This window comes from Pleurodeles waltl, chromosome 3_1, assembly GCF_031143425.1.
Source record: "Pleurodeles waltl isolate 20211129_DDA chromosome 3_1, aPleWal1.hap1.20221129, whole genome shotgun sequence".
Classification (NCBI taxonomy): domain Eukaryota; kingdom Metazoa; phylum Chordata; class Amphibia; order Caudata; family Salamandridae; genus Pleurodeles; species Pleurodeles waltl.
This window is the reverse complement of record NC_090440.1, coordinates 1050399487-1050416303: the sequence shown is the minus strand read 5'-3', so window position 1 is coordinate 1050416303 and position 16817 is coordinate 1050399487. Positions and strand designations below refer to the sequence as shown.

General features: G+C 42.0%; 1 protein-coding gene across 2 annotated transcripts in view; it reads left to right on the top strand.

The window, feature by feature from the left end:
* The window catches only part of INSIG2 (insulin induced gene 2), a 118515-nt gene that overhangs the window by 80914 nt on the left and 20784 nt on the right, over positions 1-16817 (top strand). For both annotated transcript variants that reach the window (XM_069224340.1, XM_069224339.1), the window contains exon 5: positions 7625-7724. In XM_069224340.1, coding sequence (XP_069080441.1) covers positions 7625-7724 — 100 coding nt within the window. The remainder of the gene's footprint in view (positions 1-7624; positions 7725-16817) is intronic.

Here is a 16817-nt window from a genome sequence, read left to right as displayed (position 1 = left end):
ACCCTGCTCACATCAGTGCAGGCAGGAAATCAGCTCTCAAGTCCGGCAGAAGTATGTTAGCTCCCGTTTGGTGGAAAATTTGACAATGCTCCTGCCAGACAGACGCAAACATGTTTAAAGCCCTGTGTTCCTGGGGTGGGCTCCCTGAGAAACAGTAACTGAACCGACAGGGTCCCACTGGTCATTAAAGGCTTTGGGAGGAGCCCCCCTCCCCTTAGAAAATACTATGGGCACGGGGGTGGATGGGGTCCTGTAGGCCAAATACAGCTTGGGGATTGGATTGTATGCCCCCTCCCCTAAATAATTAAATTTAGCCCTTGGGTATGGGGTCCCTAGGGCTGCAAACAGCTTGGGGGAGGGGTGGCGGCAAGGGGCCCCTCCCATTATTAAATGCCTTATGCCCAAGGCTTGGACACTGGGGCCGAATTCAGCTTGGAGAGGAAGGCTGTGTGATCCGTCCGTTGAATAACTAAATTGAGCCACAGGGGATGGGGTCTCTGGGACAACTTGGGGAGGCCAACCTTGTCCCCTTAATTTATGAATGCTGTCTCATTTTTTGTGGGTTTTTTTTCTCCCCAAAGATCCACTCCCCCCCCCCCCCCCCCACTGGCCAGATTTGCTGATTATTTTTTTTATTTGTTTAGTTTAGTTCTATCCCCCAGTGGGTTCCTCTAGGTTCGCACCCAGGGGCAAGGATTTATAATTTGGACCTAGTTTCTATAGAAATTTGTCTTTTTTACTTGCTTATATCTTTAGCGCCGCTTGAAGAATCTTCACTTAACTTTCTAAAAAATTTGCCAGTGATGTCAGCTGCTGTCTGGAAAGTTTCTGGGGGGGGGTCGAGGAAAAAAAGGGGGCGAGGGAATCCCAAAACACTTTTTCCCCATTCATTTTCTTTCTTAATGATTTTGACCTGTGATGGTACCAAAACTACTGGATGGAATTACTTCAAATTTGGCAGAAAGGGATGTCCTGGTCCAGAAAGCGAACATTATTTTGGTTCGGTGTAAATTTGTTCAGTAGTTTTTGTAACAATTAAGGGGAAAACTAATTTGTATATTTAGGGACGTGAAGAATTTGTGACCCTCCTGATCTTGTGCTGGAATCTGATTGCCTGTGAACACTTCAACCAGGAAGTGTTGGCAGCTATCTTGGGACTTAGCAGTTGAGTCCCAGAAAAAAAAGAAAAAGAAAAAAAAGAAAAGGAGCCAGGGTACAGACACCTTTTGGTCATGTGCTGCGGTGCTTGACCACAGGGACTGGCCCTGAGGCCAACCCCCTATAAGCACCCAAACTTGCACTGTGCACACCCGTGCTCAGGAGAGGTTGCCCGCAAGATGTGGCCTACAGCCACACCCTACGGCCAACAACCCGTAACCACCCAAACCCATGCTGTGCACAGCCCTTTGGCGGGAGTTGACAGCGGCTTCTCTGGTTGTGAGAATGGATGTGAGAGGGTTATCTGTGGGTGAGAGTGGCTGGCAGATTGTCTAGGTGTGAGTGTTTTAGTGGGTGTGTCAGTGTGTGTGCAGGTCTGTGAGTAGGTGCATGGGGTTGCCAGTGGGCCCATGAGTGGGTGCGTAAGTGTCTGAGTAGGTGTGTGAGTGGGAGAAATTGATTGGAAGAGAGACTGAAATAGAGGAAGAAAGTGAGAGGGAAAGAGATTGTGTTTTTTTTGGCTGTAATATCTGATATACTTAGAATTAAATATGTGTGTTCTATTTAAAATAAAAATGTATTATGTAAAAAAAAAAAAACGAATGTTTTTTTTTATTAAAAAAAGAGAGAAATGAAAGTCACACTAATCTATGGTTAAAAAAAAAATATGTATATTGTTTTCAGACCTTTCTGGGCTATCTGGGACTGCAAAGGAGTCCCTTGCGGTCCCTATATGTTTATTTAGTTTTTTATGTATTTATTTATTTTATAGATATATCTTCTTTTAATAAAAAGACCTTAAGGGTTACTTGGCACTGCAGAGAAAGCCTTAAGGCTTCCCTCACAGTACCATTGCTTCAGCAACCACAGAGCTGCTTTGACAGCAGGTCCGTACCTACTGAAGCATTTCAGCTCTGTCCCCTGCACACTTGCAGGGAATAGAGATGAGAAAGCTTTGGATTTTGATAGCTGGATCCGCTTTACAGATCCCGCTGTCCAAGCCCAAAGTGTTTGCTGTGACTTGGCTTCAGCTGAGAGCCAAGCCACAGCAAACAGCTGTGTCCCGGTGGGGGGGCACCCCGGGGCATAGCAGGAGCAAGCCCTGGGGAGGGGGAGGAGCTTGGTCGCCGGAGTCATCTGTGGCTTCAAGAGGGGGGCAGCACACGCCACCCACCTCACGCATATTTAAGTTTTGTGCTGGGGAGGTGGTGGTCCTCAGGGCAGCAAGGAGGCACATGGCCCCCTCGCATACAACTCATAAGCTCCGAGGAGTTGCCGGTCGCCAGGGCAGTCAGAGGGGACCAGAAGGCCCAGTGACTTTTGATACAAAAGCCTCTGGGACTTGGCCCACCCGGGGCAATATAGTAACACAGCGGGGGAGCCTATGCTTTTTTTAAATTTATTTTTTTATGGCAGATCTGTGGATCCACCGCCGCTCCATCCATAAAATAAAAAATTAAAAAATTGTCCTGGAAGGTCCCTTTGGTACCTCTCCACCAGAGCCAAGGGGTCAGGGTGTTCGTACCCTGGCCCCTTTTCTTTATTTTTTACCTTTTTTGTTTTGGGACTTGGCTTCAGCCGAGTTCCAAGATGGCTGACAACACTTCAAAGACTACTTTTGATGAAGTGTTATCAGCTAATCAGATCTCTACACGAGATTGGGAGGGGACGCATCCCTAGATATACCAATTCGGATTTTCTTTACTTTCTCTAAATCTACTGAAGGAATTGCATCAAAACAAAAAAGCACTGTTTCTGGACAAGGACCTAGCTTCCTGCCATATTTGGTGTAATTCCGTCCAGTAGTTTATGTGCTATGGCTGTTCAAAATTCCTATAGAAAAATGAATGGGGAAATCACCCTGAATGTTTCCAGGCAGCAGCTGACAGAACTGGCAGATTTTGTTGTTTTGTGAAGATTGGTCATGTGGCCCCAAAGATACAGGCAAGTATAAAACGCTTTTTATATAGAAACGTGGTCCAAACTACAACTACCTAGTGGTGACCACCACAAAGTAATATATATGTATACAAAGTTATCTTTTTATATCTATCATATAAATTATTTTTTCAATTCAGGACCGTGAATTAAGTCTGCGAGTCTTTTAATGGCTGCCAGCAACATTTTTCTCATTGTGCTGGCAGCAAGTTGGAGTCCTCACTCATTCCAGTGGGAGTTTGACTCCTGCAGGAGCTAGATGGCCCAAAGTGGACATAAACTACCACGGCCAATTAGAATGATCTGTTTTTAAATTTGCTGTTATATGAGACTGGAGACTCTTGGGAACCTGACCGTCTAGATATTAAAATATTTTTAAACCTTCATTTCTCATAAACTATTGAACGGATTCACACCAACAAAAAAGCACAATCTGCTGATCAAGATGTAGCTTCTGGCCAAATTTGGCATATTTCTGTTCAGCAGTTTTTACGGTAGCGCTTCCTAAGAAAGTCAATGGAAAAAGCATGATAACTTACCGTTTTGAGACCGCCCCCCATTTATTCTCAGCCCTTGCTTGACCTATCACCGGAAATCCATCCACGCACAAACTGTAACACTTCTGTAAACTTTGTTTTTTCTTAGTGAATTACTATGTTTTTTTTTTTAATGTAAAGTTATATATAATTACCGTATATTAATACAACCACTGCACAAACGGCCTTCAGCCATGTGCAGCGAGGGTTGGCCAGGCCCTGCATTCAACCCCTCCACATGCACCCAACCCCACATTGACAGGGGGTTTCATGTGTGAATGATTGAATTTTTTTCTGCTTTGGATCCGCAGATCCTTTGCGATCCACAGCGTTGCGGTGGATATGCAAATTGGACCAAAAAGGAACTGGGCAAGTTTTTGCCCATGGAGATTCTCCAAAGGACTCCTCCATGTGTCATTTGGAGTCAGAGTACCTCTATCCTGACTCATTATGTTTTTCCCCTTTTTTCTTCCTTCCTATAGCCCAAGTGAGAAAGTAAGTGGCAGCTGAAAACTTTTCTTTCAGGTTGTGGACAGCCATTCTGGTCCTTGCTTTTGATTCCGTTATCCGCGGATGCCCCGCGAGTGAATCACGTCCCTAGATATTTTTTTTTTATTTCCTATAATTATTCTGAAACTACTTAACAGATTTACGCCAAATAACACAAATTAATCTTTCTGGAGCAAGACCTATTCTTCTACAAATTTGGTGTAAATCCGTTCAGCGGTTCTGGCTGTAGTCATGTTCAAAAATTTGAAAATCCCCATAGACATGCACATGCTTGACAGTTCTCCCCAATACTTTCTAGACAGCAGCTGAACAAATTAGTTAACTGGTTTTCAAAATTGCATGAATGTTTGTGAAACGGCACCAAGGTTATTAGTAAAACAAAAACACTTTGTCTCTGGGAAAGGTCGGTGCTACCTATAACTACCTATTGGCTATTGCTGGAAGGAAGGAAGAAAGAGATGAAGGGAGGGAGGGAGGGAGAGATGAAGCGAAGAAAATACATATCGGAATCCAAGGAATGATTGAGCACAGTGACAAGCTGTTTGCCTGTGAGAAACCCGCTAACAAGGGCAGTGACAAAGTGATTCGTCATCAATCACCAAGCTCCTTTACTTGATCCTTTATGGGTGCCCCTGTAAAACTGCACCAAATTATTGGATCTCAGACGGCACAGTCAGACAACTAGCACCCTTGTAACAAGTTCAGCCCCACAATAGTGGACACAGTGTGGGATTTCCTTAGCCCCATTAGTTCTAACCTTTTGGCTTTCAGGGAACACTACTGCATTACTGAGTAACTTGTTGGCCTCACCTACTTGCCATTCCATAACCCAGTCACTTAATAATTTATGGGCTTTGCCATGGGCATAGCAGTTCACAGCCAAGTGCCACTTATTTCCGGGACATCCTACCCCATAGTGCCATTACTAGCGATCTGCCTCACTAGTAATGGCACTATGTGCAGGTTAAACCGTTCAGAGGATGACTGGGCAATTTAATGGTGACTGTATTGGTACGAGGATCTGGTTTGGCAGAAGATAAGACCAAGGAATGTGAGTATGTGAAGATTGGAGCAGTCACTCAAAGAACTGCAGAACAGACAAAAAGAAGGGAAAATGGTAATTTAAGGGGCAAGTTGAGAATCAAATAACAGGGAGAGTGAAGTTAGGGTAGTTCATCCTTGTAAACAAAAGAAAAGACCTGGGTGGGTGAAATTGTATTCACTTTTTCTTGGAGTGAAATGAAAGGGGATGGAAACAGAGGGCAGCAAAGTGTCTATCAAAGATTACATCGCAAAAGATTAAAATAATTTCTTTAATTGGTTGTTTGATTTTTAATTAGATCACATGGTGGTGTTGGAAAACAAGCCAGAATTTACCGTAGAACTTGTTTTATTATGGAAGAAGATCTCAACGGTCTGTTATGACTATGGGTGCGGAGCACTGCTCGATTAGGATTGTTACTGTATGAGTGGAGTTTGATGACCTGCATGTCAGATGAGACCAGACTGAAGTCCCAGTTTAGCTTGACTCCGTGTCTAGGAGGTATGTCTCTTGCGAGCAGCAGTTCTTTTGGCTCTACCAGTCAACAGGGACAGAAAAAGCATGTTAGCCATTTTACAGCACAGGATTCTCTAGATCCCTATGTGCATGCATGTTGAAGCACTACCGTTCTATCTGTAGCATTTCATCCCACTCAGAATCTAATGTTTCCTAGAAATCAAAGCATAATGTCAGGGAGTGCACTAAATTGGGCAGTGCGTATGGGTGGGCCCTGTGTTTAATCCATTATCTCTCATCCCCTAAAAGGCACATACACAAATAATACCACCTAACCGAACACTTATCATGGTCAGGTCGTATAAGAATTATGCTTGAGGGAAAAGTCATGTCTTACGCAAAACTTGTTCCAGGTTTGTTTTTTAACACTGCTGACTTTTTTTCTCTTTCTGTAAGATATAGGAGTTTATAAAATACCATTCAGAGGCAGCTGCATTTCTGACCAACTTCCTGGATAAACTGTGAAATCTAAATGTCCTGCCATTGGCAGAGTTAGTTACTGCTTCTTTAGCACCCAAAGCATGCAACACTTAGGAGAAGAGACTTCTAGACGTATAGGCCTTTTTATGTGAGATCGGGTGGAAAGGTGTCTTTTCACTAGAGTTAGTGGTTTAATTGATAGAGTTCCTTGATGTGCAAGGCTGAGCAGTTAGCAATGCTAGGGCACAGTTATCTGCGTTGGGGTTCTTTGCTAATCTCTCATGGGCAATAAACAACTCTCCTGTGTTCTCAATGAGAATTGCTGGGTTGGCAGGGAAGAAGAATTATCCCATGTGACTACATGACACTTAGAAGTTACATAACATTATCTTCCTTTTTTGTTGAAATCCCTATAAACAAAACATGTTTGTAGAAGCATATGTGCCAGCTTTTTATGAGGTATTCCGTGTAGAGAAGTGACTGGGACAGTCTATGGGAGATCTTAGTGACTGGATTCAGATTTCTGCCTTCCACAGAGACAGTGCACACACACTTGTCGGGTCATGCACTCAAACAGACCAGGTGGGAAAAGGAGAACCCATTCATCATTAGCAGGTAGCTTTTATGTTTGTTTGTCATGTCAGGCCTTTAAAACAACATTTATTACTATGTTCACTTGCATTATTGCCTGACTTACTGGTATGAGGCTGCTTTATCATGTTACTTGTTCTGAGTATTCTTTGTCACAATTTGGCGGATGCTAGCATTTTTGCCAAATTCTAACTAAATCAGTGCTGTACCTGTGGTGGGCGGAGTTTTCACTTCCGGTCCAGTGAAAATATCGGGTCATTGATCTTTACAATGTTAGAAACGTTTTGTGCATCGTGATAAATTTGCATAGGTTGTAGCCCAGCATTGAAGATTTGCGTTTGTTAGAGGTTCAAGAGACTGTGTCCAAAGCAAGAAGTCCTGATGGTTGCCAGACCTGAGATATAGTCTTCCTCCACCTTGGTGTCATCGATTTGGCGAAATTAGGCTGGAGACAACAATATGAACATAACTTGGCAAGGTATTTGCTTTAGGCAAACACTTTACAAACTCGAGCATACCTTGATCACACATGAGCCTCAGTAAAAATTGGTGAACTTATTTCTTCTTCGAGTGCCCTTAGACCCTTATAAACATGCTACATTGAGGTATTTATCCATGTTTGCAAACCACATTATGGAAACCTTTAGATTTTGAGCCTACAACAGTAGCTAAACAGGGAAAAATAACTTGAGGTAACAGCTAACTACCTGACTATACTTGTGAGCTGTTACATGTCTAACATCATACCTGCTTTCCCATAAGGGTTTACCCTGTATACCTCTGTAGATCACAATTTCAGTTAGCCAATATTAAGAAATGAAATCTTGCAAAACCACCTAAGAAATGTATATTTCTGTTTAGTGGAATGAGCAAATTTGTGGGTCGTTGTTTTATAAATGTTTCCTATTTTTAGGTATACCTCACCAGATTTCCTTTATGTTCGGTCCTGGTTACCTTGTATATTTTTTGCTGGTGGAATAACAGTGGGGAATATCGGTCGACAACTAGCTATGGTAAGACTGCTATTATTTGCTTTCTGCTATGTTTACTTTTGTGTGTTAGTACCACAAGTTGGTTGCCTGCAGGTTTATGAAACATTTTGAGACAGCTGTAAACTAAATGTCCTCTTTGTAACTAGAACTAAACACCAGATAAGTGATATATTAAATCTGTGTACTTTTTTGGCTGGGCTATAATTAGCAAGTTAATAGTTAACCTATTGCATTAAATGGGCACACATTTGCTGTACCTGAACTGAATGTGAGGGTCCGTGACCTTGACCAATAAGCCACAGGGAACCTGTTGGAAATGTCCTTTCTGCAGGGTCACACCCAAACATTTTGCCTTTCTCCTTCCCTTTTTCTGACCTAATTTTTGCTGGCTTTAGGACTCTGTGCACTTTACCACTGCTAATCAGCGCTAAAGTACATATGCTTTCTCCTTAAAACATGGTGACATTGACTCATACCCATAATTTACTTGTAAGTTCCTAGTCAAGTACACTACATGCGCCCAGGGCCTGTAAGTTAAATGCTGCTAGTGGGCTGCAGCACTGGTTGTGCCACCCACATAAGTAGCTCCCTAACCATGTCTCAGGCCTGCCCTTGCAGTGCCTGTGTGTGCAGTTTCACTGCCACTGGGACTTGGCATTTAAAAGTACTTGCCAAGCCTTAAACTCCCCTTTTTTCTACATATGTCATTCCTAAGGTTAGGCCCTAGGTAGCCCATAGGGCAGGGTGCTATGTAGCTAAAAAGGCAGGACATGAACATGTGTGTTCTATATGTCCTGGTAGTGTAAAACTCCTAAATTCGTTTTTACACTGCTGCGAGGTCTGCTCCTTTCATTGGATAGCATGAGGACTACCCTCCTATACTGTTTGAGTGGGAGATCCTGATCTGAAAGAAGTATCGAGGATATATTTAGTATGGCCAGAATGGTTATACAAAATCCTGCTTAATGGTGAAGTTGGATTTAATATTACTATTTTAGAAATGCTACTTTTAGAAAGTGAGCATTTCTCTACACTTAAATCCTTCTGTGCCTTACAATCCCCGTCTGGCTTGGTTTAGTTGACAGCTCCCTTGTGCATTCACTCAGACAAACACAGGATGCTCAGTCACACTTGCATACAACTACATATTGAATGGGTCTTCCTGGGCTGTGAGGGTGGAGGGTCTAACACTTACATGTCAAAGCACAGTAGCCTGCCCTCACACAAAGGACTGACACACCCCCTACTGGGACCCTGGCAGACAGAATGGAACTGAAAGGGGACCTTGTGTACTTCTAAGCCAGTCTTTGAAGTCTCCCCCACTTCAAAGGCACATTTGGGTATTTAAGGAGGGTCTCTGACCCTACCAACTCAGACACTTTTGAGGTAGACACTCTACTTCATCAGACACATTTTGACAAGACACTCTTGTCACAGACACATCCTGGAGAAGAATCTGAACCTGCAAACTGCCAAGAAGAACTGCCTGGCTGCCCAAAGGACTCACCGACTGCTTTTCTGAGAAGGGCTGCTGCCTTGCTGTTGCCCTGCTGCTTTGCTGCTCTCTGGCTGTGCTGTGAAGTGTTCTCCAAGGGCTTGTATAGAGCTTCCCTCCTGTTCCCTGAAGTCTCAGGACCAAAAAGACTTCATTCCTGCAAGAAGAAATCACAGTGCAGAGAAAATCTACGCACCGCCTGCCAGAAATGATGCACAGCCTGCACTGCAGTGAGAAAATCATCGCACACTGAATCAGAACGACGCAGACCTACTTTTTAAGGAGAAGATCGACGCAGCGCCAACATAGCGACCGGCCATTCGACGCACGGCCCACTCGATCGATGCACAGCCAAGTCGGGACGATGCAGCCCAACTTCCCGAGAGGAATCAACGGATCGCCTGCCATGTGGTCGAATTTTCCACTGAACGCCTACCGGATCAACGCAGCCTCTGTGACTTCGTCCTGCCAGTGCTGGATTTCAACACATCGTTCCCGGGGCGTCGAAAAACCCTGCAACCCGAAGAGGACCCAAGTCTGAGTGCTGGAGATCGATGCAAAGCCTTCCCTGCGTGAAAAACAAACAACACATCGCCATGTGCGGCCAGAGAAATCGACGCACACCTCCCTGTTTTCCACGCCCCTCCTCCTCTGCGGTTCCTTGCGGAGATTTTGAATGCAAACCAGGTACTTTGCGCTTGCAAGAGACATTTGTTGTTTTTAAGAGACTTAAAACCCTTTTTATCATTTTTATAGTGATATTTCAATATATACTTATTGCACCTTAATCGTTTTGACCTGCATCTTATCAGATAAATATGATATATTTTTCTAAACACTGTGAGGTGTATTTTTGTGGTGTTCTACTGTTGTATTGCATGATTTATTGCACAAATACTTTACACATTGCCTTCTAAGTTAAACCTGTCTGCTCAGTGACAAGCTACCAAAGGGTGGGCACTGGATAGTTTGGATTGTGTGTGACTTACCCTGACCAGATTGAGGGTCCTTGCTTGGACAGAGGGTTAACCTGACTGCAAACCAAAGGCCACTATTTCTAACAGAACCTAAAGTCAGAAGGTGTAGCTCAGAGGCTTGGCCATTAGCCTTTGGTGTCATTAGCCCTTCCAAGGCAGGGGTTTGAATCCACCCTTAAAGCAAGGGGTGTTAAGTCTGATAATTTACCTCAACAACATCCTCTTTATGGCTCAATGTCCCTGTCTAGTTTTCACTCATTTGGAGTGGTCCATCTCCTTGCAGGGTCTGGGCTTCATTATCAATGCTCAGAAGCCAGTGTTGATGCAGTCTCCCCATATTTGAGATTACTTTTGAGCAGTCTCTCCCCCTCAAAAAAAGGTGTGATTTATGGAATCAAAGCAGTCTCCCCAATAATGAGAAAATCCAAAGGTCACCAGCCTAGGCATAAAAGGCGGCTAAAAGAATAGATATTACACAAACTCTGTAACTGTCAGCTGCTGCAGGCACCAGTTGGGGACAAAGCAAGATAAAACTGTGTTGCAGGCAGTGTTTTGTTTATTGCTGCTTTACATACTCCTTCCCACAGTACTTTGCATTAGGGCCCGAGTGTCAGATTCATCCAGGGCATTTTTTGAGTAATGCCTGTAGACATCTTAAAAAGCCTCAAAGCCAAGCCACCACTGAGTCAGATTCTAGATGCAGTCGTCTTGCTGTAATTAAGCATTTTAAAAGTATGTGCATTTAGGCTGAATTATGCATGAACGAAAGTGTGTTAAAAACGACTTGTCGGGAACCAATTACTACCCGCTGCAAGGCTATAAAATATCTTAGGAAAAACTTTTTGAAGTTCAGAAGTTGTAGCGCACAGTTATTTAGGACAAAATGAACAGTCCCATCTGTCGAACATTTGAATAATATGACCACTCATATTTTGCCATCATATTTGCTGGTGTATATCAAAATAAAACAGTTTATTAATAAACTATAATACTTGGCACCAGAAACTTTATTGTCCACTTAAATGTGTAGTACTTTCTTCACTACAGATCTAGAACATATTAATGATTAGAGCTGTGGGTTTTTTTTTTTGCATCATTTTTGGGAACATTTGGTTAAGGATCACGTTGCTAGTGTAAGTAAAAGTCTTAATCTGCTGATCCTATATCAGGTAGGCGATTGGTTGAACATACAAAACGTATGACAGACCTATTTTGAAGTTGAAAAAAGCCACAGGATCTGCTCTATAAGCCTCTAATAGAGCATGGATCTAAAGACTTAAAAGTCCACAGTGTTCACATGAAATGTGTAGGTCAACAATAAAGATTAGTAAACTTAACGGTTTCTAATAAATAAATAAGACCCAAGAGCAGTCAAAGTGGGGAATAACAATTGATGTAGAAGAAAAATAATGAAGAAGCCACGTAAACTGTAATCAGATTACTTCATTTCCATCGAGTATTAATAGTAAACAGACAAGTAGGAAGGAGCTTGGTGCAAAAATCAGTGTCACAGTACAAGCGATACATGCATATTACTCAAATATGATTAAAAAAGAGTAACAGCAATAGACTTGGTTAATAAGTTGTAGGGTACTGGGTGTTACGATGTCCATTAACCTACCCCTGTATGCTCTCCAGCATTGTAGTGATTGACTAAGTCTGACTGCTGCATTCATGTTCATATATCACCCTGTGGTGAAAAGTGCTATTAGTCTAGTGGAGTTGAACACAATGTTCGGGGTGATCTTTTGGCAAAAAGTGTTCTAAAAAAGTGAACACTAGCTTGATGTGGCAATTCAAACCTATTTGACAGAGGAAGCAATTTGCAGAATGATTCAACTCATATACAAGAATGATTCTCAAGTTGACTAAAATAAGGCAGTGAATCTATTGTTTTGCCTAGAGAGTAGTTGCATGACTTCAGTGTAAGTCCTGCTGCACTCTGGGCAGATGCTTAACCAGTCCTGAACCCGGAAGACTGAGAAAATGTGCCAAAGAGTATGAAGAAAACCCCTATTTTCTTTAAGAACCTGTTGATGAACCTGAGGGCCTAGATGTGCCTCAGACCTCCCCTCTATGTTGACACTAAAAAGTGTGACCAGTAGCTTTCCTGCTCTCTCTTGAAGAGGGAGACCAACTATATAACACCTGGTTAAGGCAGGGATTGGAAGTTCAGAGAAAGGTTAATATTTTCACTAGTAATATTGGTACTGGATACTAATCCTTCTGCTTTTGATGTTGGTACGTTAAATGCCACCATTTTTTAAACCTAACTTGGGCACATCTTATTGACTTCATACTTGCTGCGCTATACTAAATCACATCTTTATTGCCTGAGTAGTTTTAGCTGGCTGTGACAGTTCATCTCCTGATGTGGCAGACTATGGACCATCTACTTCTGTAAAAAAAAAAAAAAAGGGTTTTGCTTCTACCCCACTGTGTTCAATGATTACAAATGGACTTTCATTGTGTTGGTTTACTGATATGTGCTGCACTTACATGTGCAGTATGAGTTGATTAACTTTGCACACAACATTGGATAGAACTTAATTCAGTTTTGAATCTGCTATTAGCATGGCATGCTAGCTAGTATTTGTATTTTGTTAATTTATGTTGCACTATCCCACATTCACCCAAAGGCAAGCCTGATTTTGACATTACTATTTAACATCAGCTGTACTTTCTACCATTATATCTCATACAAAACCAACAATTTTCTATAATTTTCACTGCTATAGTTTGACATAAAATGATCCCGAGATCACTGACCTGATGAAGACCCTTCCCCAAAACATTGCAGAATGGGTTTGAAACATAACCATCATGTTTCAAACTGAATATATTATGTGGACAGTACTACTGTGAAGAACAAATCTTGCTGTTAATACGTAATTGACTATTATTTCAGTTGAAATTTGTACATAGGTGGGCAAAGCCCTCTTAATGTCTGTAAGGCCCTGGGCCTAAACAGGGTACCAGGGGAGCAGGTTTGAAAAAAACTGAACTCTGTGGTGGTGATCCGTTTCCTAAACCTGTTACTAGCTGTGGGCAAGCTGTTGGAGGATCTCGTTTCCTAAACCTGTTACTAGCTGTGGGCAAGCTGTTGGAGGATCTCGTGAAGGTTACCATTGCCTTCATCCACGAGGAGGAGTTTGAACCAAAGTTAAAAGGTTCCTCCTATCAACCAATATCCCTACTCATTTCACAGTTGAAAGTCTTGGTTAAGATTCTGGCAAACAGGTTACTCAAAGTCATATTAACCCTGGTACTTCTGGAGCAAGCAAATTCATGCTGGGCAGATCACCAGACTACACCAAAGAAAGTTGTAAAATTGGCTAGAAATCATGCAAGAAAGGGGCAGACCTTGACTATCCTACATCTTGATACTCAAAATGCATTTCATTGAGTTCAGTGGGGACACTGGCATGTGGTACTGGAAATGTTTTGGTCATAGATCAAAGTGCTTCACAAAGAGGTCATCGCAGAGGTGAAATTTAATGAGGAACCATCCCTGCGCTTTTGAATGGCATGGGAAACCAGTCGGAGGTGCCGCCTGTCCCACCTTCCTCTTTGCCCTGGTGGTGGAATCTTTGGCTTGCTGGATTAGGGAGTATTTTGAGATGTAGGGATTCAGGTGTACGGAAGGAAGACTGGCATAAAAGACAGTCTCACAATATTCAGGTGGCATCCTGCTATAAAGTAGGTAATCCAGAGTGCTAAATGCCTGGGATACTGGCTCTGTTGCAAGAGTTTGGGGCCTGCTCTAGTTACAAAATAAACTGACAAAATTCCTAATTTCTTCAGATAAATGTGTTACAGGAAGTGAGAACACATATACTGGTGAAGAATCAGTGCTGACTGGTTCAGATACCCAAGTATTGAGGTGAGTCTCGAGAGTCATTTTTTTTTAAACAAAACCTGACCCCAGCGTTAACAGATTTTAAAGAAGGTGTGAGATATTGACATCAGTAGCCCCATCCATTTTAAATAGGTCTGCTCACGCCAACATTATCTCATGACCTACACTCCTACATAATCCTGAACACTTGATACTTAATAGCAGAAGCTTTCTTCTTCAATTAAAGAGGCACTTGGTGGCTTCCATTGCAAAAGGAATTCAAATGTCCCCTGCCCTCAAGTCTGTCTAAATCAGTGCATGAGGGGTGGTATAGCTGAACCAAACATTAGATACTACTTTACTGCTGGGCCTCAAAAATGGTAGTGATTGACTGGTCATTTGGGCCAGAAATGAACCAACAAGTAAGACAAGCAATGTGTGCAAAAAGAAAATGACTGTTCAATTGTCTTATTTCCTTCATTACATCACAGTTGCGTAATGTAATGCTGGATTGCGCCACCTTGTGCCTGTGACAAGTCATTGCTTTACCATTTCTTGATCTAGTTTAATACCTATGGAAAGGGTTAATTTAAGGATTCTTTGGAAGCAGATATTCTTTTGTGTTTTGGCTTCCTCAACATGGGATATTCCTTGCCTCTATTGTGGACTCCAGCTTGAACCTTATTGTTCTCTCAAACACCTTGCTGGAAGATGATAGTGCACCTATCTTTGCTGAAGTTGTGTATGGATAGTGTACGATTCATGTGCAAATCCATATATCAGAGAAGACCTGAGAAGAAGTGATCATGTCCTCGAAGAACACAGTCCTTACATGCTTCCTCAGGTTCATTATTGTTTAGTGAGTCGCTGTTAGTCAGCTGCACACAGTTGAACACACAGCAGTATTTATTAAAAAGCTGATATAGAGACTATTTTCTGCCAATTTGTTTGCGGACAGATTCTTAGGCTCAATACCGACTTGATTAAAAGAAAGAAAAAAACAGAGCTTCTGCATATTAGGAATACTTCAGCACCTAATTTGACAAACGTGAATGGCATCTGACAAAATCACTTACTTCTATTGTACCTAAAAACATTGACTCTCTGCAACTGTTTGTCACCAGACCCATCCGTTCTTGATGTCATCTTGACCACATGCCAGGCAACAGTCACAGTTAACCAATAAAACCTCCTGCAATGACCCCTGTGTCATTACCTTCTTTGTTGTTTCCTTTTATAACCAAACCTTTTACTAATACAAACTCTAAAATACTTAAGATCATGGGATAACCTTCACATTATGTGTTTGAGGGCCTTCCTGAGAGGAACTGTACTGAATTGCTATCCCTTTGCTGCTGCACAGTAGACCAGTAAGGGCATATACTGTCATTGTTTCCAGTATGTACCATGCTTCCTGTCCTCAAGTGTGCCTCGGTTTCTCATTAGAGGTAGGAAGAGGTGTATCCACTTCACTTGAGCTGAAGTTTCAGCTCAACTTGTATTTAGCCGGTCAGTGGCATGTAGCACCATCTGTGTTGTCACTCTTCTGCACAGACTAAAAGGACTTGGAAACCACTGGCATTGAACTGATTTACTAGCAGTGAAAAATTAAACCGCCTGCAGTTACTGTAAACTCAAAGCATTGAAAACTTAAATCTTAGCTTGAAAACTGGACCACGGTTCAGACATATATTCTGAGCCCCAGTGAACTTGAACCACCACTAATGTATACCGATCAACAAGATAATGGGTTTTTGAGTCTCATTTGCACATTTGATAAACCAGTGTCAATTTAATTCAATTCATGTTTATTTTGGTTACAAAGATTCATACCCATAAAAACATGCACATATGTACACGTAAATAGTGAAAATACATTCTGACTACTCATTATAAAACATTCAGTTCCTCAATTTAAAATTCCTCTTTACCTACTGTGGTCACCAGTAGGTAGTTATTGTTAGGGCTTAGTTTCTATAGGAAAAGTGTTTTTTGACTTGGCTATGTCTGTGGAATCGTTTGATGGATCATGAAATTTTCTGCAAAATAGTGTCTTGTGGTCTTGTTCTGCATGGAAGGTTTCGGGGTGAACCGTCAAGCAGGGGTCAGGAAAAGGGGTTATCAAAAAAAGCTTTTTCCATGTTCATTCCGATTGAGATTTTAGGCATGACTGCAGCCTGGACCGCTGAACGGAATTAGACAGAATTTTGGCATAAAGGTAGCTCTTGGTCCAGAAAGCTCCCTTTTGTAATTAATGTAAATCTGTTAAGTAGGTTTTGAGATATTAAAGGAAAAATACATTTGTATATCTGGGTGGAGCCTGAGCACAGATCTCATGGTGAGATCTGATTGGTTTTCAGCACGTCAACCAGAAAGTGATGGCAGCCACCTTGGGACCAATATAAAGGATAGCACCCCATTGAAATGCATTATAGTGAGTAGCAGGTTTTGAGGATCACAAAAAGAACGTATAGAGGGTGATAACAGATTTTAGTTACAATATAAATAATTTGTTGCTAAGTTGATTTTACCATGTGAAAAAGCCTACTGGGATTTCATGAATCATGTTTGAGAGAAAACTATTTTTTCATGATTTTCCCATTAAGGTTATGGAAGGTGCTCCAGAAGCTAAAATGAGAGCATACTTTCTTTAAATTCACATTATCTTTCACAGCAGTATGAGAAATAAGACTGACATTCTCAGCAAAGCATTTCAAACAGGAGCAGCCTGTCAGTTGATTCCCTTGTGTTCAACTGCAGCCTCCCAGAGTGTTCTAAAGAACAACTAGAAAAGGTTTGGCACC